Source organism: Lynx rufus, unplaced genomic scaffold (genome assembly GCF_022079265.1).
Source record: "Lynx rufus isolate CCGP_SWC_20201006 ecotype Redwood Valley unplaced genomic scaffold, mLynRuf1.p SCAF_11, whole genome shotgun sequence".
Classification (NCBI taxonomy): Eukaryota; Metazoa; Chordata; class Mammalia; order Carnivora; family Felidae; genus Lynx; species Lynx rufus.
This window is the reverse complement of record NW_025814825.1, coordinates 60,051,437-60,078,982: the sequence shown is the minus strand read 5'-3', so window position 1 is coordinate 60,078,982 and position 27,546 is coordinate 60,051,437. Positions and strand designations below refer to the sequence as shown.

Sequence of the window (27,546 nt, the reverse complement as noted above, 5' to 3'; positions counted from 1 at the left end):
GCTCTGGTGGCAGAAAGCGGCCTGGAGCCCAGACTACCGGGAGTAAGCCTGTGAGCCTGCCTTGGCCCAGGTTCTATCCCTGTGCCTCATCCGTGGCTCCTGCTCTGCCCCCAGGCGTCTCACCCATCTTTACCTTCAGGGTCCTGCATTGCCGAGGACCTTGCTGTGGCCCTGGTACCCTCCATGAGAAGCGTCTGCTGTCGCCTGTGGGAGAGAATCGCCCTGCAGAAACCCTACGTCCTCGGAGCCGACATAGTGCCCAGGGGTCTGGAAGAAATCAGCGTCTGGACTGACTGCGTGCCCTCGGATGTTCGCACCTGCCAGGGTTTGAAAACTGGTTCTGAGGCTTGGTTAAACCCAAAGGAGGATGTCCATTTTTTTCAGAGTCTCAAGGAGAGGGCTCCGTGTAATACGATCCAAGCAGAATTAAGCACCAGGAAAAAGTTTCTCTCATTCAGAGATGCCGTGTTTCCCTTTGAGCCTAGGGTGCTGGGAAGCTTAGTCTAAACCTAGTTTCCAGATGCTTTTATTTTTCCACCCCAAGCATCTGGCACAACATCCCTTCTTGTTCAACTGGCAACATGCCCTTTTCTCTATTACTCTTAACTCTCCTTCTTATACTGCAATAGAATATTACAAGTTTACTTGCCCCAAGTCCCCAAGTGACTACTACACAAATTTAAGTAATTTAAGTACATGACCAACAACAAAAATGCCAGAGGCAGAGAGGATTATTTTTCTCTTGCGTGTTTATTCAAAAGTACATAAATATGTGGTACCTAACATGATGCAAACATGATTTGACCCTGACTTGAATAATGAATTCTACCAAGAAAGAAATACCGCGAGTGAAGACTTTTGTGCCAAGTCCAGGTCTTTTGGTTACGTCACAGAATCACGGTGGCAGGGGGTTCGAGTTGGCATTCAAGTTACATTCTTCACAACACCGGATGCTGGGATAGGACCCATTGGTGGAGTCTGTGGTCATCGTGACTGTGGCCTCATTATTATTGATGGTCAGCGCCAAATATGCCTTTGAACATCTTAAGAAAAGACATACACAGAGCATGAGATTAGAATTTTTCTTCTCCATCCATTTGTCACAATTGTCAGGGGTACCTGGGAAGTTTAGGGCTGGAGCCAATCAAATGCATGCCACCAGCCCCAAACTCGAGTTCTCTGGCCCTGTCCCAAGTTCCTGTCTAACCCCCTCCTCTCCTAGGATTGCTAGAAATGTAAAATCAGGTTGCAGCAAATAAGGGAGAGTGAACTACAAGCGTGGGTCACCCAGCGGACCGCTGCAGGCCCATCAAGTGCAGAGCGTGATCGGGAAGGTGCCGCAGAGGGCTACCCCCCAGGTTCTGGAATTTAGCTTCTAGCTCACAGGCTTAACTTCCCTAGGATGGGAACAGCACTGCTTCTGAGGACCCATCTCTCCCCCATTGGAAGATTCCTCTCTCCCAAAGTTAGTTATCTTTAGTCTGATCTACACTCCGTTGTGTGGGTGTGCCCCAGAATCTTCATACAGCTCAGCTCCCCCACAATCCCACAGGCCCACCTCCTTGTCCCCTAGGCCAAGCACAGCGAATGAGACAACACAGTGAGAGCTCCCCCAACGCAGGTAAGAGAGTGAGAGAACACTGTGAGAGGTTCAGCCTATCCTCTGAGTGAGTCTAAGACCCAGACTTGTCAGAGCCTCCCCCACAGTCTGCAGTGTCTGGGACAGAGGGAGGGCCCGGCCAACGTGCTGAATAAACTGGCTGAGGGTCACACTGAGAGGGTAGGTGAAGCAAAGCAGCACCCAGCCACCCAGCCGAGAACATTCTACTTATGAGCTCACAGCCCTAAGCCAGAAGGGGAAAAAAACCAAGGTTCCACACTCACCTGCCTTTGCCTTTTCCAACCCACTTGCCCTTCCTGGCCTCACCCAGGGTGGGGCCAAGGGCAAGGAATGACCTTGCTCAAGCAGAGAGCCCCAGGTATCTATTTGAGGGGGTATTTTTCACTCTTACCCACATCACTCACTTCAATGCGTTGGCTACTTTGTAGTAAAGACAGATGACAACAGCCATCAGCACAAATGTGACAATCAGTAAGCCGCCACCAAGGGCGATGATAATCTTGAGGTCAAGCATCTCACACACACCTGGGCAGAGAAGTGCGGGTGAGCAGTGAATGTGGCTTCCCTCCCCACACACCCACCTAGCACACACTTCCTTCGGTGGGGGAATCATGAGCCCCAAACCACAAAGCCTTACATGTGTAAAACATGCAGGAATCTTCCCGGGGAGGCCTAAGAGCACAGGCTGACCGAGAGGGGAAAGGGTTTATTTGTGGATGAAACGCAACTGAAATGCAAAGTCCAGAGAGAAGGGAATCGGGAGAGAAAATGGGAAGAATTTCTCCCTTTCACAGGCCCTCTCTTGAGCAGGTAGTTTTACTCCCAAACACCTGGGTCTCGTGAACTATATTCCCTGATAGAGTCAGGAGTGACCCCGTGCTGTTCATCAAGTTTAAAACTTGCCATTTCTGAGAATGACTAGGGAGATGTCTGTTTTCTTTCTTCCCCAAATATCATGCTGTGCAATGCTGAGAATACGCAAACCCACACTGTAAATAATATGTTTTAAGGAGGAAAAGGTCTTAATTCTCCCACTCCGACGGTCATCTTACGGTTTAAGGAGATTCTAGGAGCCCTTGTCCCTCCTTCTGTCTCTTGAGGACACCACAGGCCCTTTGGCCATTTTTTCTGCTAAATACTGCCAGGGAGAGGTGTCAGGGATCAATCAGCAAGTTGCTTAACACTCTGAAATTGGGGAACAGGGAGGCAAGAAAGAAGCCTAAATAATTTTAAGTGCTGAGCATACTTACGACAATTAACCTGTCCAGATCTGGATGAAGGCCAACTAGTAAAAAAAAAAAAAAAAAATTTTAATTTAGGGAAGACGGTATTTTATGAAACCTGTAATTTGAGAAAGAAGGATCGAATCATCCTTGCTAGGAGGAATTAAGATCCAAGGTTGAAGAACCCACTTTAGAAGCGCAGCCACCGTCCAGCCCCATGTCCTATGCCACAGGCATGTGACATCGACTCTCGGGATACCAGCTCTTCACGGAGTTCTGAATTCTGTTCCATGTGTGGGTACGTGTTAGCACCCAGGAAATAGAAACACCATTTTGAGCCATTTAATTCTAAGTCTTTCCCTTTTCAGGTCTTACTTCCCTCACACTGATTTTCGGGATTTGACTGCTCCTCAAAAGCAGGTTTAAGATTTCAATTAAAAAAAAAAATAAAAAGATAGAAATACAGGGAGGCTTGGGGCACCTGGGTGGTTCAGTCGGTTAGATGTCTGACTCTTGATCTTGGCTCAGGTCATGATCTCCCGGTTCATGGGATTGAGTCCCGAGTCAGGCTCTGTGCTGACAGTGTGGAGCCTGCTTAGCATTCTCTCTCTCCCCCTCTTTCTGCCCCTCCCCTGCTCGCACACAAGTGCATGCACACACAATCTCTCTCAAAATAAACAAACATTTTTTTTTTAATTTTTTTTTCAACGTTTATTTATTTTTGGGACAGAGAGAGACAGAGCATGAACGGGGGAGGGGCAGAGAGAGAGGGAGACACAGAATCGGAAACAGGCTCCAGGCTCTGAGCAGTCAGCACAGAGCCCGACGCGGGGCTCGAACTCACGGACCGCGAGATCGTGACCTGGCTGAAGTCGGACGCTTAACCGACTGCGCCACCCAGGCGCCCCTAAACAAACATTTTTTAAAAAAGATATGGGGAGGCTACAAATCTTTTTACACTTCAAAGTTCAGTTATAGAAGACTGGTTGACTTTATGCTATAGCTACACGATGAAATAACATAATGCCATTTACTAGGATTCAAGTATATGCTCATTGACATTGGAAGATGTTCACACTTGATTGGTGAGATACAAGGGTCACAAAAATGAAAAGTTGAATAGGACACCTGTTTTAGTCAGCTGTGTATGACAGAGGCCCACAGCCAGCCAATCTAGTAACATTAAGAGGAGACTCTGGGTGCAGACGAGACGGCTTGGACTTGTTTCTCCCTGCCTCTCCATCTGAAGTATAACTGTAACCCCTGGAAAAAAACCAAGAGTCAAAGAAGAACTCTGCAAGTTGGAAAGAAGAAGGCCAACGGGGTAGGGACCCCGGGCCTGGAAGAGCAACACAACAGCGGAACAGAAACAGGTGATCCAGGCCGGTGTCTTCCAACTCTGAATCTGGCGACAGAAGGTGGCGCCAGTGGGTGTGCTGCTGTGGGATTTAATGCAAGACAAGCGAACATCCTCAAGCTAGCGCCGCCACAGTGGTAAGGTGTGTGGTGTGGCAGCCCCAACTGACAGTAAAAGGTCAGGGGAAGTGACCTGCTTCCTCACTGGTCCCAAGACTCCACTCTTCTGGGGGGACACTGGGATGGCCAGTTGACAGCCCAAAGGGGATCCACCATAAGAAGCATCTTTGTCCCTGTGGGCCAGATTCCCTTCTCCCACTTAGATCTACCAGATGGCGCCAGCCTGGGGAGTCTTCTGCCCCTTCTGGCAGCACTGTCAGGGACCTGGGGGCCCCAGTGACACTACAGAAACTGAACAGATCAAAACAGCACTGCAAAGCCTCTGGACATTAAATTGTCATTGGAACGTCGCCCCACAAAAGTAGACCAGGACCTGCATGCTAAATCTAAGCAGGGTGACTGCCTGATAAAATTAAAGATCTAAGTAGTACTTAGCCGAAACAGCCAGGATCAATGGAAAATCACCTGTAGGACCAAGAAACAGAGAAGTAACACCTGAATGAGAGAGGACCGTAAACTGATGCTATCAGCAAGATGAATCACATGTTGGAGTTATCCAAAAAGGATTTAAAGCAGACATCATAAAAAAGCTTCAACAATCAGTAACAAATCTTCTTGAAACAATCAAAATATAGAAATCTCAGCAAAGAAATGGAAGTTATAACAAAAGAACTAGGTGGAAATTACAGAACTGAAATGTACATTAACAGAAATTAAAAAAAAAAAAAAAGCAAAAAGCCTCACTGGATCAACTCACTAGCAGATGGAGATGCCAGGACCAAATCAGTGAACTTAGGACACAGCAAGAAATGTACCCGGTCTGAACAAAAATGTGACAAAACCTCAGGGACCTGTGGGGCCATGACAAAAGATCCAAAATTTATGTCATCAGGGTCTCAGAAGGAGAGGAGAAAGGATGGGGCTGGGTTTCCGAAGAAATAATAGCTAAACACTTGTCAAATCTGGCAAAAGACACAGATTCAAGAAGCTGAGAAAAGTCCAAACAGGATAAAGTCAAGAAAATCCATGGCAAGACACATTGGAATTAAACTTACAAAAACTAAAGACAGAGAAACAAACTTGAAAGCAGCGAGAGACAAACAACACACTGCCTACAGGGGAACACACCAATTCAAACGATGGACTTCTCATCTGTAACCTCAGAAGCCAGACAGATGTAGCACATGACATTTCTCAAGCACTGAATGAGAACTTCAAATTCTATACCCAGCAAAACTACCCTTAAGGAATGGACAGGGGGTAGGAGAGATGTTCTCAGATGAAGAAAAAGAATTTGTTCCAAACAGATCTACCCCTTAAAGAATGCTTAAGAGAAAAATAAAGTGAAAATCACTGAGCAAGTGATGGGGATGGAGAGGAGTAATTTAGGGAGGATCATCAAGAAAGGCCTTTCTGAGGAGGCGATATTTCAGGAGAGGCCTGGAAAAAGGGAGAGGGCAAGCTGAGGAAGTGCATTCCAGGCAAAGAAAATACTGAGGACAGACTCCTGAGACTGTAATGGGTTTGGTGTGCTCAAGGAACAAGACAAAGGCTGTTGGGGTAGAGTGGGATGCGTGCAGGGGAGTGGCAGGAGGAGACCAGTCAGAAAGATTAGCCAAGGATACAATTTGGTGGGGGTTTAAAGCCCTAGTGAAAAGCCTAGACTTTTTCTTTTGCTAGTTACAGAACATTTTTGCAGTGTGTCGGGGTTTTAGGAAAGAACCCATGTAAGCTGGCTACAGAGCCTGTGCTTTTAGACATAGACCAATGGTTCTCAAAATGAGTGGGCTTCCACGCCAGCTGGAGGGCTTCAGGAAATGCAATGGGTAGCCCCACCCTCAGAGTTTCTGATTCAGTATGAAGTGGGGTCCAAGAATCTGCATTTTAGTAAGTTCCAAGGTAATGCTTGATGCTGTGGTTAGCTGAACTAGACTTGAGAACCACTGCTCAACATGATTGTGACTTCCCTTCTGCACTTAAGACATGATATAGAAGAGGGACTTCAAAATTGCCCGAATAGTAATGATATTAAGAACCATGTGTGTCGGGGCACCTGGATGGCTCAGTAGGTTAAGCGTCCAACTTTGGCTTAGGTCAAGATCTCACAGTTCATGGGTTTGAGCCCCGCGCTGGGCTCTGTGCTGACAGCTCGGAGCCTGGCACCTGCTTCAGATTCTGTGTCTCCCTCTCTCTGTGCCCCTCCCCTGCTTGCACTCTGTCTCTCTCAAAATAAATAAACATTAACACACACACACACACACGTGTCATTCTTACTGTTTAAGAAGACAAAAAGAGAACACGGTAGAGAAGGGGAAAGAAGAATTTAACATTTGCCATATAACATCTTCTATATACCAGGGGCGTCATGTTCAGAATATTATAAACCTTATCCCATAGCATGAAGGAGGCTGTGAGATCTCCCCTTTTACGGAAGAGAAAACAGGTCAAGAAAACGGCAGAATCACTCATCCAATGTTACACAGCAGGTGAGGGACTAAGGTGGAAGGAGACTTCAGATCTGCTCACCCTGGTGTATTTTCCTCTAAGCCATCTTGAAAATATGTCTTCCAAGGGCATTTGGAGAAACACTGTCAAAATGGTAGAAAACCATGTAAAAGATGCTACGTTTGCTTTACCTTGACAGAGGTGGCCATTAAAGAAGAGCTGTTCCTTTTCACAGCCTTGGATTTCAAATGTCAAAGGGAATCAACTCGAAGTAGGAAGATCCCACCCCAAAATCCACACAGGCCTGGGGAACAGGAGAGGTGGATTCCAGGCCCACCTTCCTCCCATGACTTGTCAAAATTGTTGGCAAAGCCATTCAGCTCCCTGGACCCATTTCAAGACAGTGGGCGCTGTGTGGTTTGACAATGGTGGCGGTGGCGGCAGCTGCTAGTCTTTGAGACGTTTCAACGTAAACAGACACATCACGCATTGTAAATTGCAATAACGTAAGCAGTCGGTCCCTCTGCTGGTGGCTCATCTCCAGCTACACGTGTACTCTCTTCACAGTTTTCATCCCCATGGAAAGTGTGAAAGTGAAAACATTAACATTTTTGACGGAAACTCTACCAACAGGTCTCTGCTAGGGAAAGTCTGCAGGAAAAATAACTACGCTCCATTTGAGTCATTTCATGGTTCAGAAATTCTGACTCTCAAGAAGTCAAAGTTGCCTGAATCTTGCCCTCCTTCTCTTCTGGAACCCCTGGTTCTCATTTAAACATAAACTTTCAGGAGCATCTCCTAGATACACAAGGCTAACACAGACACCTGCCCTGGGTGTTTGAAATCGTGAGTCTGTTTCTTCAGAGACAGCCATTCATTAAAGCAGGGGTTCTCTGACTCGTGTGCATAAAAATCACCCGGAGAGCTTGTGAAATCTAATTCCTGGGCCCCACCACAGATTCTGATTCACTGGTTCTGGCATGGAGCCCATGACTTTGCCTTTCTAACCAGCTCCCACGCGAGGCAGATGGACGGGGCTGATTGGACGGCTACGTGTTGAGGTGTATTGTGTGACAGACCGAAGCAGACTCTCCAGGTTCAGCCTGTTTCATAATAACCCTGAGATCCTTTGAAATGCCTACTCCTCCCTGCAATGCCATTTCAGTCCCTGAAATGTCTGCTTCTCCCTCCGGTCTCATTCATAAGATCTGCGTCGGGACTGGAGAAACTTCAAGTTTGACAGCTTCCCCAAGCGATTCTGACGAAGACTGGAGAGCAAATGATGAGAAATACGGACCTAATTTCTTAGGCAGTCAGAAGTTACGTGGTTCTGCATTCACAGCACCCAGATTCCACTGCAACCCAAAGCAGAATGCCAAGAAACTCTGCAAGTGGGTTCAGGAGCAAAGCTCCACTCTGGTTTGCTTTCCGAGGCCCAGAGTTGAGGATGCCACCCTCCTCTTAAACTGCTGAATCCTTGGTGTGGGCGGATCTCCAGAGTGGAGCAGTCAAGGCTCTCCGAAGCCAGACCCGGGCCACCTTTTCGGGCCTTACCTCTAGCCACTACCTGACCTGCATCCTAGGCTTCAGCCGGCCTACACCATTTTACACCCCCCTAGAAGGAGCCTTCGGTGTTGGCTGTCTGCGTTTCACCTGTCCGGCTGCTTGCTTACTTACTGGGGAGGGGAGGGGAGGGACCGAGGGTGTCTTCACGAAGGCTGCATCCGAGCTGAGCTGTGAACCACAGTGTAGGGTAGGGAGAGGTGGGAAGCAGGGGAGGAGGGCTCCCGTCTGCTGGCACCAACAGTCTGAGGAGCCACGCGAGGGAAGGACAGTGGGGAACAGTAGGTCAGGCGGAGGTGGCTGATGAGGCTGGAAAGCTAGGCTGGGGCCAAGTGAGGAGGAGCCTCAAACACTTGACTCTGCGGCCACACCTGAAGATGAGTGACAGGGCCGCAGCCCTGCACCGAAAAGACTGACAATCCAGTGATATGGGATGGAGACCTCAACGCACCCCCATGGGGAGGAGGGAGATAGAAAAACACTCCAAGTGGTAAAAATGTGCAAATGAAAAGACATAACCCTCACCTTGATTTAATTTCTTGATCACCACACATCCCCTGCAGCTACTTTAAACCGCAGCAGGCCTGTGAAGGTGCGTTTGCTCGTTCTGACTTTGCACATTTGGCTTTTACAGGTGGAGAAAAGTTACAAGGAGAAAAAGACTTCACAGAGACTTTGTAAATACTATGTATGGTCTCCTGCTTCTGTTGAGCAAATTCTGGCAGTATTTTCTTAGGAAATAACAATAAAACAATTATTACAGAAAAACATACTCATGTACAGCAATTTATAAATATAAGAAAATCAGTATCTGTGAATATCTAATATATATATATATATATATATATATAGTGTAGCTTAGGCCTTCATTAACATGGAAAAACTGAGAAATGGAAAATCAGGAATTACAGCTCTTCTAAATTACTTCTAGTACCATAATCATGAATATTGTATTATTGGAATCATTTTATAAGACATACTTGGTGTTCTAGTTGTAACTCTATTGAGATTTCCCAGCCAAAGAACAGACCGCAACTATCAGAAGTTGCCTGATTGTTAACGAAAGGGTTTGGCTTTAAGTGACACACCCTTCTCCTTAGAGCAGGAAGAAATGCTGTTTGGGGCACCTGGGTGGCTTAGTTGGTTAAGCCTCTGACTTCAGCTCAGGTCATGATCTCGCGGTTCATGAGTTCGAGCCCCACATCGGGCTCTGCTGATAGCTCAGAGCCTGAAGCCTGCTTCAGATTCTGTGTCTCCCTCTGTCTCTGCTCCTCCTCTGCTCTGTCTCTCAAAAATTAATAAACATTAAAAGAAATTTTTCTTCAAGAAATGCTGTTTAATGGCTACATATGTGGTGATTAAATTAGGAAAAGCTTGATAAAAGTGGTACAGAGACCTCCTGTCACTGAGGTCAGAGTGAGTCGTACATGAACACTGTATTGGTTCTCACTATTTAAACAACTAAATTCACCAAAACGTTAAACGAGTATAAAACATCTTTTTCACGTAGAACAAATATTAGATGAAATGAAACTATTTCTATTTACTCAAGACAGTTTCCAGAGTAGACGCATTTATTTTTTAGATGCAAATATACCACCCCTCAAGACATATGAAATCATTGTCATTTCTGAAAATTACGTCTGCCAGAGAGAACCGCGAGCTCCTTGATTCATAGGCCTTAATCCTTCTGTGAGAGCCTCAGTGCTTCACGCTGGAAACATATCAGAGAAGGCTCTGGAAAGAAGAACCACTATCAGCTCAGAAAACAAGAGTTCCTTATGCTTTCTGGGTTTAGTGAGATCAAACTCGTTTTCCACCAGACACTAACCTGAAGTAATAATCTTAACAAAGGCCAGTTCTGATTTTTCTCTCCTATCCACATAGAGCTCCAACATGACAGAATGCAAAATTAATGGCCCCATGTAAACTAATGTTGCAGAAACATCACATCTAATTTTTTATCTGAAATAAACAATATAAAATGTAATTATGTGATTGAAACTAAAGGTTGTGATTCTTAAGTACTCAGTTTTAGAAAAAGAAAAATATATCAAATACTGTATTATTTTCACACCCTTAAAACATAAGGTTTTTGTATAAATTAAAACAGCACTTAAATCAAACACATATACAATACAGACTCATGAATTGCAATAGAAATCCTTGAAAAGTTTAAACACTTAAAAAAGTAAATAAAAGTAAACAATAAAAATACTGCAAATAATTTATAACCCTATCGTGTTGTTAAATCTTAGTGCACAGTACCGGGTTCACAGTAACAAGCAGAGCTAAAATGAACACTGAGGTCACCGTCCGTAAGATGGTGATCCTCAAATGCCATTAAATACTTGCCTTGAACTTGTGGGGTTTTGGCTTTCTAATAAATACGTAATAAATATCTGTAGCGCACGGTCCGTGTCGAGCACTTATCGTTCTCCGTTTGACAGTCTTTCCCCAGAGTCCCACTGTCGGAGGGCCATCCCGGCGGGTGGGGGGCAGGGACTCTGCAGCACGTCCATCAACAAAGCCATCTTTGTATCTATGTGCTTCTGCAGTTTATGTATCCGCTGATCAATGTAGTCCACAAGCTTCTTTTCCATCAGTTCCATATTTTTAGTAAGGATCTTTTCCAGGTAGGAGCACACAGGCTGCTCTTCCGTGCTACAAATAAATTAAAACACACACACACACAATATAACAATGATTCCTGATGTCATCACAAAAGCAACCAAACTCTACTAAAAATAAGCAGCCAACACACATTGCCGAAATCTGCCTCCATAGCTGTGCTCTCTTCATGCAACATATTTCCAGGTTCCAAAAATATACATGGAACAGGCAACCACAACCCTGAGTGCCCAAAGTGTTCTGAATCTTTAATTCTTTAACCATCTAAGCATACAATTGAAATGAGAATATAAAAATGAAGAGAATTTCTACCCTCAAAGAACAAGTCTTTACAAAGGCTCTGATTTTAAGCTCCAAATCAGAACAGATACCGTCCGATTTTTTAAGCTCTTCACATGTCTTCTAAGAACTTCCCTAAACAACCCTACAATTTAAAGTTTTGCCTTTTGTCACCATCTAAGTACCAGAAAGTTCTTTTCTAACCTAATGCGAAAACATGTAGAAATGAAATGTACTGGACTGGGCAAACAGAAATAAAAATAGTAAAAAGCACTCCAGTTCCTCAAGTTCACAACCAACCAACGAACACTTCAGAGTGTGGTCCACAAAACCCTGGGGTCGCCATGACTTTTTCAGCTTCCATGAAGTCGCAAGTATTTTTATCCTACTACTAAGATGTCATCTGAACTTTTCATCCTCAGATTCTCATGAAGGTACAGTGACATTTTCCGGAGGCCACATAAGGTATAATGTCACTGCTCTGATAATCAACACAAGTTGTGGTTGTGTATTCTTCTGTTTCTTAGACTTTCCTAAGGTAGTAAGCTTAGGGTATAAATATTTTTTTCAGAGATTAACTCAGTTTGCTCTTGGTACCTCTATGGTCTTACTAGCTATTGATGATATATACTATAATGCAACATACAGGAGAATGCGACCAAAAAAACTAACATTGATTTTATAAATTTAAAATAGTACCATCGTTATGAAACCTTTTTAGAAAATATATTTTTCATAAAAATTGTCATATTACTATAGAATGGGCTTATTATTTTTAAACAAATGAATTTTTTATATATTCTACACAAATAAAGGTTCTTCAGAGTCCTCAATATTTCAAAGCGTAAAGACCAAAAAGTTTGAGAACACCACTCTAGAATATAGGAGGGGTTTTTTTAAACTGTGTTTTGTTTTGTTTTGTTTTTTTCCAAATAACTATGGATTTCACAGGAAGTTGTAAAGACACTGCCCTTCACCCACTGGTCCCAATGGTTACATCTCACCTAACAATGCAGAATACAAAACCAGAAAACTCATGCTGGCACAGTGCACGTGAGTGCCGTTCTATCACGTGTGCACACATTCTCGTGAACACCAGCACAGTCAAGATGCACAACTATTCCTTAACTAATGATCACCGACCGTCACGCTGCTCCCTATTGTCACCTCCACTCCCCTCAGCCCCTCCATCGCCAACACCTGACAACCACCAATGTGGTCTCCACGTCTAAAATCTTATTTCGGAAATGCTGTACAGATGTAATCATACAGCGTGTGGCCTCTTGAGATTCTCTTGTCACTCAGCGTAATGTCCCCAGGAGCCACCTAAGCTGTTACGTGTGTCAGTGGTTTGTTCCTTTTTATTGACTAGCAGCCTGTGATATGGATATGTCACAGTTTAACTGTTCATCTATTTTAAGACATTTTGCTTGTTTCCAGTTTTGGCTATTACCTAGAAATAAAGCTTCCATGAACTGTGCATAGGTTTTTGTGTGGACGTAAGTTTCCATTTCTCTAGGAATAATGCTCAGGAGTAGGATTGCTGGGTCATGTAGTAACTGTTGTTTCCTTTTCAAGAAACTGCTACAGTATTTTTTATAGTGGCTGTGGCATTTTTACCCCCACTGGCAATGTAGAAGATCCAGTTTCTCCACATCCTCATCTGCATTTGGTATTGTTACCATTTACTGTGTTTACTTTAGCTTTGGAGTAACCGTGTAGTGGCATCTTGCTGTGGTTCTAATATTCATTTTCCTAGTAGCCACAAAGTCAATGATGATCATCTTTTCACCTGCTATTTGACATGTGTATCCTTTCTAGGAAAATGGCTCTATGTCTGTTGCCCACCTTCTGATTGAAGTTTTTCTAATGTGAGTTTTGACAGCTATTTATTAAATATAAGTCATTTGTTAAACTTGTAATTTGCAAACATTTTCTCCCAGTCTGTAATTTGTATTTTATCCACTTATCTGGGTCTTTTATGGGCAGAATTTTTAAATTTTGATGGGATTCAAGAGATCAAAGTTTCCATGACTGTGATCTTGGTGTCATCTAAGGAGTCTTTCCCTGGTCTTAGGTCCCCAAGCTTTTCTCTTATATATTAAGAAAGTTTTATACCTTTATGTTTTGCTTTTATGTCCATGGTAATTTTCGTATAAGGCATTTAAGTCATGGTTCACTTTTTGCCCTTTGGATATCCCATTGCTCTCGCACCACGTTAAAAAAAAAAAAAAACAAAAACTATGCTTTTTCCACTGAATGGCTGTTGCACCTTTGTCAAAAATCAGTCAGCCATAATTGTTTAGGGGTACTTCTGTGTGCTCTATTCATTTTTTTATTTGAAAGCAAGAGAGAGAGCAAGGGAGAGGGAGAGAGGGGCAGAAGGAATGAGGGAGAGGGAGAGAGAGGAGATAGAGGGTTGGGGGAGAGGGAGGGAGGAGGGAGAGGGGGAGGGGAGGGGGGGAGAGAGAGAGAAAGAGAGAGAGAGAGAGAGAAAGAGAGAGAGAGAGAGAGAGAGAGAGAATGAGAATGAATCCCAAGCAGGCTCCATGCTCACTGCAGGGTCTGACACAGGGCTCAATCCCTCGAATGGTGAGTTCATGACCTGAGCCAATATTAAGAGTTGGACAGGCATTTAACCAAATGAGCCGCCCAGGTGCCCTGTATTTTCACATTTTAGAATATCTTGTCTACATTTATAAAAAATGTTTTTGAATTTTGGAAGGAATGCCATTAAACTTACAGATCAATTTGGGGAAAACAGACATTGTTACTATTTTGAGTCTTCAAATTCATGAACATGTATGTCTCTCCATTTATTCTGGTCTTCTCTCTTTCATCACCTATCTTATAGTTTTCAGTCTATAGATCCTACACGTTTTGCTACATTTTTGTTTTTGCAATTATTTTTCATAGATTTATACATTTTACATGTATTTACATGTATTTTTATGTATCTCATTTTCTCTGGAGCATCTAATTTTGTCTCAGAGCACACTGGCTTCATAAAATGAGTTGAGAGGTCTTCCCTTCTCTTTTTTTGGGAAGTGTTTAAATTGGGTTCTGTAAAGGTTTGGTAGAATTCTCCAGTGGAACCACTTGGGCCTAAATATTTCTTTTATGTTAGTTTTCAAATTGTGAATTCAGAACTTTCAGTGGTTATAGGACTATTCTGTTTATTTCATCTTAGTTGAGTTTGGTAGTGTGTGTTTTTTTGAGGAATTAATCCATTTCTTCCAAACTGTTAAAGTTATGAGCATTAAGTTACTTGCAATATTCCTTTCTTTAAAAAGTTTATTTATTTTGAGAGAAAGAGCGTGCGCATGCACGTGTGAGGGGCAGAGGGGAGAGCGAGAATCCCATTGTGGTGCTCGACCTCATGAACTGCGAGATTACAACCTGAGCCAAGATCAAGGGTCGGATGCTCAACTGAGTCACCCAGGTGCCCCATTCCCTTTTTAAAATGGACTTAGAATGTGTAGTGACATCTCCAGTTACATTCTTTATATGGGTGATTTATATCTTCTGTCTTTGCCTGTATTGCTAGCCAGTCTTACTAAAATTTTGTCAATTTCATTGAATTTCTTCATGGATTTTCTTTACTGTTTCCCTGTTTTCAATCTCGTTGATTTCCACTCCTTGTCATTCGTCTTCTTTCTATTTGCTTTAGGTTTATGTTGCTAGGCTTCTAAATTACAAATTCAACTTCTTGAATGGTTATGTAGGACAATTCTGATTATTTCATGTTTGTTGAGTTGTACTTTTGTGTTATTGAGACCTCTCCTCTCTTCTAATGTAAGCATTAGTGCTATCAATATTCTACTCAACACTTCTTTAGAAGCTGCATTCCAAGGTTTGATCTACTGTATTTTCATTCATCTCCAAGTATTTTTAAAATTTCTAATGGTATTTCCTTTTTGAGCTGTAGAATATTTAGAAATGTGTTGTTGAATTTCTAAGTGTTTGGACCATTTTGCTGTTGTTGTCTTTGTTATTGATTTCTAGTTGGTTTCATTTATGGTCAGAGAATATACTTTGTGTGATTTCAATGGTTTTAAAATTGGTTAGGCTTACTTTATAACTCAAGAAATAATCTTTGTGATTCTTCCATTGGTACTTGAAAAAAATGTGTATTCTGATACTGTTGGTGGAGCCTTCTATATGTCAATTAGATCTTGTTGGCTGGTATGTAATTCTTTAGTTCCAAACTATTCCAACTGCCTCACCATCAGATGAAAACTCTAAATTAAGGGAGATAAAACTGTGGCAAAGTGGGTAAGCCAAAACTATGACCTGAGTCCTGAATTCCTGAATGACAAACTACACTTATGTAAAGGATAGGGAACATACTAAATTCTTTTCTTTTTTTACTTTTTTTTTTAATGTTTATTTTATTTTTGAGAGAGACAGAGCGTTGGAGGTGGGGGGGAAGGACAGAGAGAGAGGGAGACAGAATCTGAAGCAGGCTGGGCTCTGAGCTATCAGCACAGAGCCCAATGCAGGGCTTCAACTCATGGACTGTGAGATCATGACCTGAGCCAAAGTCAGATGCTTATTAACCAACTGAGCCACCTAGGTGCCCCAGGAACATACTAAATCCTTAACCATTGCTTAATCAAACCTGTGCTGCTAAAATATGAGATTATAAGATCAGGGGATAAGAGCCGGTATACTACAAATAATTATTATCCAAATATATATAGTTTTGATTATTCCAAAATTAGCCCAGGTCAAACATGATCTACAAAGAAAATCTATTATAATGACATGCTTAACATACCGAGCTCAAGAACAGAAAAAGCATAAATAAATAAAAACACAATGTAAAGCTTATGAGTCTACAACTCCTTGGTACTCATGCAAACAACTTTCTACTCCAACCTCTCTGAGGTTATAATCCTTCCACAAAATCCCCGAGAAGTGCTCAAAACCTCCACTTTCAGGCACTTCTTTCAAAGCAACCAATTCTACTTTGTATAATAGTTATTCCTTGTAAGTGTGTTAATGGTAAAATGTGGAAGCTCCTAAAATTATCTTTGGAAACACATTTTTAGGCAGTGTGCACGGAAAAAGTCTGTTTCCCTTCAGGCCATTCACACACCTACCTAACCTAAACCACATTTGTCTCAAAATAAATACTTACGCAACACCAGCAATGTCTTCACCAGCCTTAGGGACGGTTTCCTGCCACTTGGTGTTACGTCCCACGCGGAGATGGCTAACTTGACTACATAAACTCTGGAGAAAAGGCAGCAAGTCAGAGTTAGGTATATTCGAGTTGTCACTTGCTTTCTTTGGTAGGAGAGAAGAAACCGCATTTTTGAGGTCATTCTCAAGAAGAACATGGCTTGGTGACACAGTTTTATACTCTCGGAGGCTCGTAGCCTTTCCGCCACCGGGTGTCTGCAGACTTTGATCGGTGCAAGCTTTCAAGTCTTCAGTCACGTTTCCAGAGGTCAAGCCGGTTCTGAAAGGAAAAGGCGTGGACGGGGACTTGTCTAAGGCCCCCGAAGTAGATGATGACTGCAGGTCAATCCCACGTCTGTAGCCAGGATTTCCCAAAACCGACTGAAGCTGCTCGCCAATGGGAATACGATTCTGAGCAAGGTAAAGAAACACACGTCTCTGTTAACAGTCATGACAGCTAACTTTGGGGGTAATGACTGTGAGGCAGGCAACGTGCATTCTTTCATTTGACCCTCAAAACGTCCACACGAAGCAGGCTACGATTACTACCCCCATATTGAGTGGAGGAGACCCAGGCTAAAGGTCACTTGTCTATGGTAACACAACTAGTTAAGTGGCAGAACCGGGGCATGAACCTGGGCCACCTAACTCCACAGTCCAGGCTTTTAATGATTTCTCCGTAGTTTTTCCCTAAAGGAAATATTAAATATTAGCATGCTTGGTAAAACTGCATTAACATTCACGTCTCCACTACAAAGGCCTCGTTAATTTATGGCGATAAAATATACTACTCAACTGAGTCACAATAATTGGTAATTTTCTTAGAGTTAAATATTCCCCTACTTTCCACATATGGTAAACTACTCATTTTTACTTAGCCATGTCTTTTGCAATGAGTTTTTCATGGAGGCCACATAGTCACTTAAAATTAAATGTACTACATACTTTTGTGACCTTTTCAATGAATAAAATGAGCTACCTTTGGCTGTGTTTCTTTTCAGAATAAGAGTTCTGTTTTGTGGCCTCAACCAACTGCTCATGCAGTATTATTTCCTGAGAAGATTCTGGCTTACTTTGAAGGGAAGGCTGTCATATCTCTGCTATGCTCTTCAATTTTTCCACAGGAGGAAAACATAACTAAGTGTTAAGACATAAGGCTCTATCCTAAAATCAAAACAATAGAACTGTATGATGGGTTCTTATCAGGATATATCACCCCATAGTTCCTGCTGTTTAAGAGTTTGTGAGAGAAGGACATCTGGGTGGGTCTGACTCCTGATTAAGTGTCTGACTCCTGATTTTGGCTAAGGTCATGATCTCACATTTTGTGGGTTCAAGCCCTGTGTCAGGCTCTACACTGAGTGCTGACAGTGCAGAGCCTGCTTGGGATTTTCTCTCTCCTCTCTCTCTGCCCCTCGCTCCCCTTGTCTCTCTCAAAAATAAACAAATAAACATTAAAAAAAAAAAAAAAAAAGAAGGAGGGGCACCTGACTCAGTCGGTTGAGTCCGACTTTGGCTCAGGTCATGATCTCACAGTTCATGGGTTCGAGCCCCGTATCGGGTTCTGTGCCAACAGCTCAGATGGAGCCTGGAGGCTGCTTTGATTCTGTGTCTCCCTCTCTCTCTGCCCTCCCCGGCTTGTGCTCTGTTTCTGTCTCTCAAAACTAACCGTTAAAAAAAATTTTTTTAAAAGTCCAATGTAAATGTATTCGCTACGCAAATTTTCATTTTCTGTTATTTCTTAATATTCGGATCATAAGAAAATCATTGCTTTTTAGTCATTTTTTTCCCTCAGATCAGGGCTCTTTGGGTGATTTTTTTTCTCTGTATGAAGTATCAAGATATTCATAGGTCAGTCTATATGTCACTAGAGTAAATGAACAAACCTCAGGTGCCTGGTGGCTGTTCTACTTTTTTTTTTTAATGTTTATTTATTTATTTCGAGAGAGAGAGAGAGAGAGGGCTCATGTGTGAGCAGGGGAGGGGGGCAGAGAGAGAGAAGGAGAGAGAGGGTGAGAGAGGGAGAGAGAATCCCAAGCAGGCTCCACACTCTCAGCGCAGGGCCCTACTTGGGGCTCAAACTCACTAACTGTGAGATCATGACCTGAGCCAAAATCCAAGAGCCAGATGCTTAACTGACTGAGCCACCCAAGCACCCCTTCTTCTACTTCTTTTTATGTCAGTTTGTTCAATTCTTATTTTTACTTGTCCTATCATATATTATTTTGAAGTCACATTAAGTCCTTTTGAAAGTGAACAGCTAAATACATATTAAATAATCTAAAGAACTCACTCTGCCAAAATAATTCCACTTTGAAGAATCTACTCTAAGGAGATATTGGAACAATTTACAAAAATAGACATTCAAATTCCTTCCATGTGTTGCTACTCATGCTACCAAAAAAAAACAAAAACAAAAACAAAAAAAAAACCCAAAAAACTAAAAAGCTTAAAATATTCATGAATCAACGACTGGTTACATTGGTTACATACCACAGAATATCCATAAAATCACAGAGATATTGCTTTATTGCTTAATAAAAGGCCCATGATATCCTGTAAATGGAATATTTTACTGAGCAACATGTACAGTATAAAAGCATTTACATAAAATTGTGCCCGTATACTTACACATGAATATATAAAGAGCTATGTATATGTGCAGGTATATGTAATTTCATCCACATGCGTGTGTATACACACACACGGATTTCTGAAAAATAGTTTTCTATGTTGTAGGACTTATAAAAGTATGGATTTTCTATAACTTTTATATTATAAAAACCTCCAAGATGTATCACTTTTCATACTCAGAAAAAAATAAAATTATAAAGTCATTTTTATTTTAAAGGGGAAAAAGTCCCATAATATAAATCCTGAACAATTTAATGTTTTTTCTAAGAAAATGGGGCATAGCCTTTCATTCAGGTAACTTTAAACAACCGCTGTATGTTAGGTACTTTGATATAGAATTCCTACTTGGTTACTCTAAATTACTAGAGCAAAAAATAAATCAAAGCTAGTATATCTGAACTTCAAATACAAGAAAATAAGGAATAACTTTAACATTTACTGTGATAAAACAAAAGTCTGTATTGTCACATCAGACCTACATGACTCGTGAGTGTTAACCTTTAATAAAGCTTTCAAGGAAACAAGCAATCCCCAAGGCACAGGTGAAGCAGGGGGAGGTCTAGGATTCTGACACAGCACCCCATGTCCTTTCTTTCCCCTTCAGGACAGGCCCAGGCCCAGTCCAAATTGACATATGAAGGCTGTAAACAGTGTGTGGCTGACCACTTTCGTAGCAGGCATGAAACAGCCCCATTTTATGCTCAGATAATCACATGGTTCATGTGGCATTTTCCAAGAAGCCATGCCTTAGATTCCAGAGATTTCTGGTTTGTTAACAATAATCAGTCCTAGACAATCAGGATCCACTCCACAAATACGGATTCTCCCACATTAGGATGTTGAAAAGGCGATTGAACGGGACCATCTTCCTTCCCCAGGGTGTCCCCCCAAACTTCCTCGCATGAAGCGGTGGGAGGAAAGCTAGTTACCACGCAGTGTCTATAGTATTAACCCGTGAGTGGTGACTGGAACAGTTTATGTAGAGTTTCTACATGCACAGAACACTCTAGAAGGATACACACCAAACTGTTATCAGCAGCTACCTCTGGGGAACGGGATGATAGCTAGGAAAACACTTTGACGTTTTACTCAATAACCTTCTGCATGGATTCAAATTCATGGCAAAGAAAACGAGTACAACTTAAGGAATAAGACCTTAACATTTAGAGACATGTACCTCTCTCCAAAATAACTCTACCATCTTTTTTTTTCCCCCAAGTCAAGTTTTTAAAAGATAGAAATCGGTCAGTGAACTAGTCATATTTAATCATTCATCTCTTCTATTTACAAAATCTTTTGCTTTTGAAAACTTTTTTAAAATCTTCAGTGTTTCTCCACAGAATCTTTGCACTGAAAGAGTTATTCTCCAACCACAGTGTGCATAAAATTAACATAGCATACTTGTTTAAAACACTGATTCCTGGATCCCACTCTGGGAGACTTAGTAGGTGGAAAAGTGTGGCCAGGATATGCATTTTGTAAACACTGGAAAGGATTATGTACAGGCGTTCTGTGAATCATACTTAAAAGACACACTATTCCTAAACCCTTTCAAATAGTAGTCTTAGGAGCTTGACAAGTTCTTCCATTATTCTCAATATTCCTTTACACAACTCTCCTCCAATTTCCTCTTTATCTCTATGCTTAAGAAAAACTTTCTAAATTGCTCAAAATAGTGCCTTATCTGCCAACAAGGTGCTAAATGAATAAATTCATGAAAAACTGTGAGGGTCTGTAGTAAGGTATTTTGTAGGAGGGAAAGTCTACAAAAATGCTATTTTACAAAAGCAAAGAAAAGATTTAAGTCAATACATGTCCTTATAAAAAGCTGTCACTCTGAAGTTAAACAAAAAAATTTTTTTTTACATTTATTTATTTTTGAGAGCAGAGACAGAACGTGAGCAGGGGAGGGACAGAGAGAAAAGGAAACACAGATTCTGAAGTAGGCTCCAGGCTCTGAGCAAGCTGTCAGCACAGAGCCCGAAGCGGGGCTCGAACCCATGAACCGTGAGATCATGACCTGAGCTAAAGTCAGATGCTCAACCGACTTGAGCCACCCAGGCACCCGGATCACTCAAATTTTTAAGAGTCCCTGGACAGAATCCATTTCTACCTACCTGCTGCTGAAATCTAACCATATCCATCAGTTGCTGAGCTCCAGGTGACAACTTTGACCCCATGGATTCCATGATAGTCTGGACCCTCTGGAGGTCTATCCTTGATCCTAGAGCAGGAGAGCTTGTTGAAGAACTGGCTGAAACCCGCCTCATGTGTACCACAACTTTACTGATGAACACACACTGCTTTTCACCAAAGGAGAGCAACTGTTATAAAACAAAGAAGTTTCAGAAAATAATATTAAAAACAATCATCATTTAAAGTTACTCGTTACTTAAGAGTGAAGCATTCAAGAATCAAAAAATTAAATACATTTTCATTTTTACATTTTCTCTAGCATAGTCATAGAAAAAAATTAAAATTTATCATGAGGCTCAGAAGTATTTATTTATTTATTTTTTTTAATTTTTTTTTTTCAACGTTTATTTATTTTTGGGACAGAGAGAGACAGAGCATGAACGGGGGAGGGACAGAGAGAGAGGGAGACACAGAATCGGAAACAGGCTCCAGGCTCTGAGCCATCAGCCCAGAGCCCGACGCGGGGCTCGAACTCACGGACCGCGAGATCGTGACCTGGCTGAAGCTGGACGCTTAACCGACTGCGCCACCCAGGCGCCCCGGCTCAGAAGTATTTAAATAAAAAAGCCCTTTCAAAGTAACAGACTACACATAAAATAGCAAATGGGGATGGGAAACATAAAATAACATTTACTCAGTTTTTTTAAGGGATTAAAAATAAACTGTACCAATCTGAGAACTTAACATACTGCAACTTGCAATGTAAATATAAATATTTAAAGCAAAATAAGGCTGTCTAGAGCCCATGCTACGTTGCTTCTGAAATACTAAATGTAAGTCAGTACTTTAGAAGTTAGAACTGTAAGGGAAATGTCAAGATGATCTAATATATAGCTTGATACCTTACATATTTAAAAAATGAGTGCAGAGTGATTTTCTAACTTGTCAAAGGACACCCAGGTAGTGAAGGTCAGAACTTTGGACGTAGCTCTGCCAGCTTTTACCCTAGTAGTTTTCCCAATGCTTCATGCTGCCTCATTTTGTCCATGTTTCTGAACCAAAAGACATTTTATGTGTGATATGGACAACAAAGTAGCAAAGTGGAAAGGGAATAGGATTTAGAATCAGACAGAACTGGGTTCAATGACGACTCTACTTAGAGCCTGCGTGATCCTGGGAAAAGGCAAAAACCTGAAATCAGGAGTAAAATGAGGGAGGGTAATAACGATTTCACATAGTTGTCCTGAGAAGTACGTGTTAAAATTTCCAGTACTGACCACACTGATTAAGGGCTCAAAACTGTGCACCCGTAGCTATTATTTTTATTTTAATTTTCATATGTTATTGCCCTGGAAGAAGTCCTCATAAGATCCCCCTAAATGAAACAGGTCCTTTCACTCCCTCCTACTTTCACAGAACAGTCACAAAACATTCTCCTTCAGAGACACACAAGCCCATGTAGCACACAAAGACACAGGTGAACACAAATCCACAATCAAAAAACTCAGTGCGACACGAAAGATCAGACTGTCATCAACAACTAAATAAACATCTCATCAAATTTATACATCTACATTCCAACCTCCATGTGATCTCTTTCATGCTTTTTGATTCTCAAGTCTTCCTCACTATTGAATGTAGGACATATTTTGCACAGTTTTGGACATGTCTTGGCCACTATACTATTAGCAATATGAGGGTTTTGCTCCAATTTATTTTATTTCCGTTAATTCCTAAATGCTTAGTATAGGATCTGGGATCAAATGGCACTCTAATTGTTGAATGAATGAATCGCTTTATTTAAAAGACTTTAGGGGCACCTGGGTGGCGCAGTCGGTTAAGCGTCCGACTTCAGCCAGGTCACGATCTCGCGGTCCGCGAGTTCGAGCCCCGCGTCAGGCTCTGGGCTGATGGCTCGGAGCCCGGAGCCTGTTTCCGATTCTGTGTCTCCCTCTCTCTCTGCCCCTCCCCCGTTCATGCTCTGTCTCTCTCTGTCTCAAAAAAATAAATAAACGTTGAAAAAAAAAATTAAAATAAATAAATAAATAAATAAATAAAAGACTTTAGAAGTTACTAGCGTTTACTCCTAAAACAACATCTTGGAATATTAACAACTTGGAAGGTCAGTTCTGTGACCTTCTCTAAGTAATAATAAGCACAGAGATAAAATATTTTAAAGGTTTTTTTTTTTTTTTAATGTTTATTATTTTTGAGAGAGAGACAGAGACAGAGAGCAAGCAGGGGAGGGACAGAGAGAGGGAGACACATTATTGGAAGCAGGCTCTAGGCTCTGAGCTGCCAGCACAGAGCCTGACACAGGGCTCGAACTCAGAGAGATCATGACCTGAGTGGAAATGGAATGCTTAACTCACTGAGCCACCCACACACCCCAAGATAAAATATTTTAAAGATAAAAATAACTCAACAATTTACTGTCTTTAGTCTCCTTGTATAACCCACAAAGTAGGTCCAAACAGGTGAGGAAACTTGACCAAGGCTGTTTTGTTAGCAACAAAACTCATTTAATAGTCAGGGCTTCTGATTTCCAGCTAAGTACTCTTTCCCTAGACTCTAATGACCTCATTAAAGTTCACTGTAACAATATTTTTCCTGCTGAAGACACCAGTCCAAATTTCTTGAACTCTGTACTGCCTTTGTCTGGAACTTCTCTGTGTTCTCTTTGGATGTTTTGGGACAAAAACTGTCACTTTCTTTGCACCTAAGTTCTACATAAAAATAAAAAATGTATTTAAACTCAGTTTTCCAAGGCTTAAAGCTAAAAGTACGATACCATTATATTAATAATAGCATATAACATAACATTGCCATAGCTAGTAAATGTTGATTTATTTTAAAAGAAGAACGTTGATAATTTTAAAGTTCATTTATTTATTTTGAGAGAAAGAGCGTTCAAGCAAGGGAAGGGCAGGGCAGGGGTGGGGCAGAGAGAGTTCCAAGCAAGTTCTGTATTGTTCAGTGCAGAGCCTGATGTGGAGTTCAACTCATGACCTGTGAGATCACGACCTAAGCCGAAGTCAGAAGCTTAACCAACTGAGCCACTCAGGTGCCCTGAATTTTGGTAATTTCTTAGAGAAGAATTTCTTCTTCCATGTTTAGTATTTCTCAACTAAAACCAGGGACCACACTGGACTTACCACATTAGTGAGCTATCAGAAAATAAGTTTATGTAGTACAAAAACAACTGTAGTTTTCAAATTAGTTATAATTTAGTGATTACTTACCTTTATTTTACAAGCATGTGTGGAGAACTCCAATTTTAGATATTTTTTGTACAAAATAATCTTTTCACCTTCACTACAAATAAAAAAGAAATGAATTTTAAAAATTTTCACTCATTATCACTTTTAACAGTTACGTTTAAAAATGAAGGTTTCCAGGACAATATATAAATCCTGAGATTCAGTTTTCCTGGTAAGACATGAAGAACTGTAGGTTCATACTGAGTTGCACTGGATAAAAAGACTACATCTGTCACTTACTACCTATATAAGATAATTTAAAAAGATAACAAATGTATAATCATGTAGCACAGAGCATATTTTAAAGCTCAATAAACATATCCATTATTTCCAACATATGTGGTATAATAAAACTGTTCATAGCTTGAATTTTATTAAAGAAAGATTAGGACAGAATCTTTTTAAGAATTCGGAAAAAAAAATCAAAAGTATAATAACACATTCAATATACTTGTATGGCACAGTCTGGGGTTTGTGTACTATTTGTAATGGGCTTCCTACAAGAAAATGTGTTCAAAGTTCCAGCCTAATTAATTTTTGGAAAACAGACCATTCTGAGTTAAGAAGAGAGACAAGAAACATTTATCACAACTTCAATTCTAATCAAAGTCCTCCACTAACTAGCTATGATGTTCTACCAACTTATCTGCCTTCTGTTAGCTCCCAATTTCCACATTTATAAAAACTCCTGAGGGGACCCTGGGTGGCTCACTTGGTTGAGCACCAGACTCTTGGTTCTGTCTCAGGTCATGATCCCAGGGTCATGGGATTGAGCCCCGAATGGGGCTCTACCCTGAGTGTGGAGTCTGCTTAAGATTCTGACTCTCTCTCCTCTTCTGCCCCTCTTCCCCACTCACACTCATTCGCTGTCTCCAAAATTTTAAAAAAACAAAACAAAACAAAAAACTGGGCTCATGTAGACGCCAAACTTCTATTCCCGCTGGTATGTTTTTCTCTTCTCTCCCTTAGTGCTGGCCTCAATGTCAGAGAATCAGTAAATACCACAAACCCTGGGGAAAAACAACACTGCTTGGGGGGAACACTTCTGCATGAACGAGTTACAAACCTGTTATCCAGATCACTACAAACATTCTTGCCCCTACTGGTTCCACAGTACTCCTCTCCTAAGTATACTTCCATATTTCTTGCGGAACTTAAAATGCCAATAGAAACGATCTCTTCACCTCCGTTAGGGTCGCATCTCAGGTAAAGGAAGCAGGGGTTTTCATCTTGGTCACTGTTGAGGCTTCTTTTCAAAATCACCAGATCTTGGCTGAAAAGAATTGTTCAAACTATCACACAGTGCACCTGTCTGAACGCTGCTCACGACCCTCCTATTGGGCCACCAGGACTTCTTCTAACTCCCTCCCATTTACCACGGCGGTCCCCGCACCCTCCCAAGCACCCAACAGACGCTCAAGACAGATTCACAAGGAGATGGGCACGCCACCCACCGGGGTTTTCCCCTCTACTTTCTCCTCGACTGTGGGTTCAAGCCTCTGCAGTCCTTCTCCTTCAACATAAAAAGTTCCCTGGGCACCTACTGTGCGCACAAGAGGGGGAAGCAGAATGCAATAAAAGGCAAACGCGGCTCTTTCTCATAATTAAGCTGATGGGGATTCTCGACAGTTCGTTTTTCTAACGCCCCCTCGGGTCGACAACAGAGAGGCCTCCGTCGGGTCGCCTGGGGGAGGGAGGCGGACCCCGGGGGCGACCCGGCGGAGATGCGGGGCCCCCGCAGTCAGGTCCTTCCCGCACCCCCGGCCCCCCACCCTCTCTCCGCTCGGCCCCGCCTCCCCTCCCGGCTCCCCCAGGAGCGCGACCAGCCCGGCGCCGCGGCCCCGGTCCCCGCCGGCCCTGCTCACCCCGGGTCAGGCGGCGCCAGCAGCTGCTCCCAGTCCAAGTCCGGGGCGCCGACACCAGCCCGGGTGAGATGGAGACTCCGGGCCAGGGCTCCGCAGGCAGCATCCCAGGAAGAGGCCAGCATCGGGCGGCGAGTCACTCCCGCCTCCTCGGCCCGGGTGTCCATGCTGCAGCCGCCAGCCGAGGCCAACCCCGGAACCTCTCTTCCACCGCTTGCGTTTCCGCCAGAGCGACGGAGGTGAAAAAGCACAGCGCCTTCCGGCTCGGCAGGCTTCAATTCCAAGACCAGCCGCTCCTTGTCCAGTGGGGAAAGAACTAGGTACCGGAGACGCGCATGCGCGCGCCAGCCAGCCTCAGCAACGCGGTTCCAAACCTGCCCGGGAAGAGCTCAAGGACAGAGCATGCGCTCCGACGGCCCCTCGGCCTACGAAAGGAGCTGTGCGCAGACGCGGGGCGAGACTGGCGGGAACGCAGGCGGATTTTTCGACGTTGGTCGGAGGAAGTAGCAGGTGGTGTGGACGACGGTTGTCTGGCCGCCCGGGAGGGTTGGTCCTTCGAGGAGAGTCCATCGTCAGATAGGAGTGGTGCCGTCGCTGCAGGCGACCTGGAGGCCCTGCTGCCGAGCCTCGCTGTGCCTGCGGTGGACGCCTTGGCCTTCCCGCCGACCGCAGACCCTGGGCGGTGGGTCGGGCCGTGCAGTTGGGGTTTCTTTGACCCCCACGCGGTCCCCCAGCACGTCGTCCCCGCGGGCGGCGGGTGCGTGGATGCCGGCAGCTTGGCTTTAGCAGGCGGAGGTTTGCTCGGTGTCACCGGGCTGCAGTGCAGCCGGGGCGCCGGCCGGACGTCGCCCTGTCGGTGAGCCGCTGGCGCCAGGGCAGGACGGCGGCGGGGTGACCTGGCGCCCTCCAGCCTCGGCGCTGGAGGGGAGGTGTGGAAAGCGGCCAGAGGGGCGGTGGCTGTGAGCAGAAACCTGTCCCGAGCAGAAGTGGGACCCCAGTGCTGGTGGAGTGACATCTGAGCTGGGACTTGAAGGACCTTTAAGCTTTGATTCCGGGAAAAAGGAGCTGATGGAACTTTCTAGTTGCCCCATGGGATAGGAAGGTAACTGGGGCCTCTCTGCTCCGTCCTGTCAACCTTACCTTGTAAAAGAACTGGAGAATTAGATTCAAATAAAATTGGAATGTCAGCGTTCTTCGTAGTTGGGCTGTCAGCCATGTATTTATGGTGG

At 43.1% G+C, this 27,546-nt stretch overlaps 2 protein-coding genes across 2 annotated transcripts; both read right to left on the bottom strand.

The window, feature by feature from the left end:
- Positions 1-713: 713 nt before the first annotated feature.
- Positions 714-9,114, bottom strand: LOC124507198 (protein FAM24A-like). The gene is made up of 4 exons (XM_047073560.1): positions 8,854-9,114; positions 2,872-2,906; positions 2,026-2,146; positions 714-1,043 (listed from the first exon to the last, which is right to left on the bottom strand). Exons 1-4 carry the CDS (start codon positions 8,880-8,882, stop codon positions 896-898), a joined length of 333 nt encoding a protein of 110 aa, XP_046929516.1. The 5' UTR covers positions 8,883-9,114; the 3' UTR covers positions 714-895.
- A 473-nt stretch (positions 9,115-9,587) lies between these two features.
- Positions 9,588-26,690, bottom strand: LOC124507197 (ATPase PAAT-like). Its single transcript, XM_047073559.1, has 6 exons — positions 26,321-26,690; positions 25,522-25,728; positions 24,438-24,510; positions 21,177-21,383; positions 16,382-16,836; positions 9,588-10,992 (listed from the first exon to the last, which is right to left on the bottom strand). Exons 1-6 carry the CDS (start codon positions 26,482-26,484, stop codon positions 10,758-10,760), a joined length of 1,341 nt encoding a protein of 446 aa, XP_046929515.1. The 5' UTR covers positions 26,485-26,690; the 3' UTR covers positions 9,588-10,757.
- Between the last annotated feature and the right edge of the window lie 856 nt (positions 26,691-27,546).

Coding starts and splice junctions, on each gene's coding strand:
- LOC124507198 (XM_047073560.1), bottom strand. CDS start 8,882: ATGTGTGGTGATCAAGAAATTAAATCAAG. Junction 2,907..8,853: donor GATCAAGAAATTAAATCAAG/GTGAGGGTTATG, acceptor TTTTTTTACTAG/TTGGCCTTCATCCAGATCTG. Junction 1,044..2,025: donor AAAGTAGCCAACGCATTGAA/GTGAGTGATGTG, acceptor TCTTTTCTTAAG/ATGTTCAAAGGCATATTTGG.
- LOC124507197 (XM_047073559.1), bottom strand. CDS start 26,484: ATGGACACCCGGGCCGAGGAGGCGGGAGTGACTCGCCGCCCGATGCTG. Junction 24,511..25,521: donor TGTAGTGATCTGGATAACAG/GTTTGTAACTCG, acceptor TTTTATTTGTAG/TGAAGGTGAAAAGATTATTT. Junction 21,384..24,437: donor CACATGCTTGTAAAATAAAG/GTAAGTAATCAC, acceptor GTTTTATAACAG/TTGCTCTCCTTTGGTGAAAA.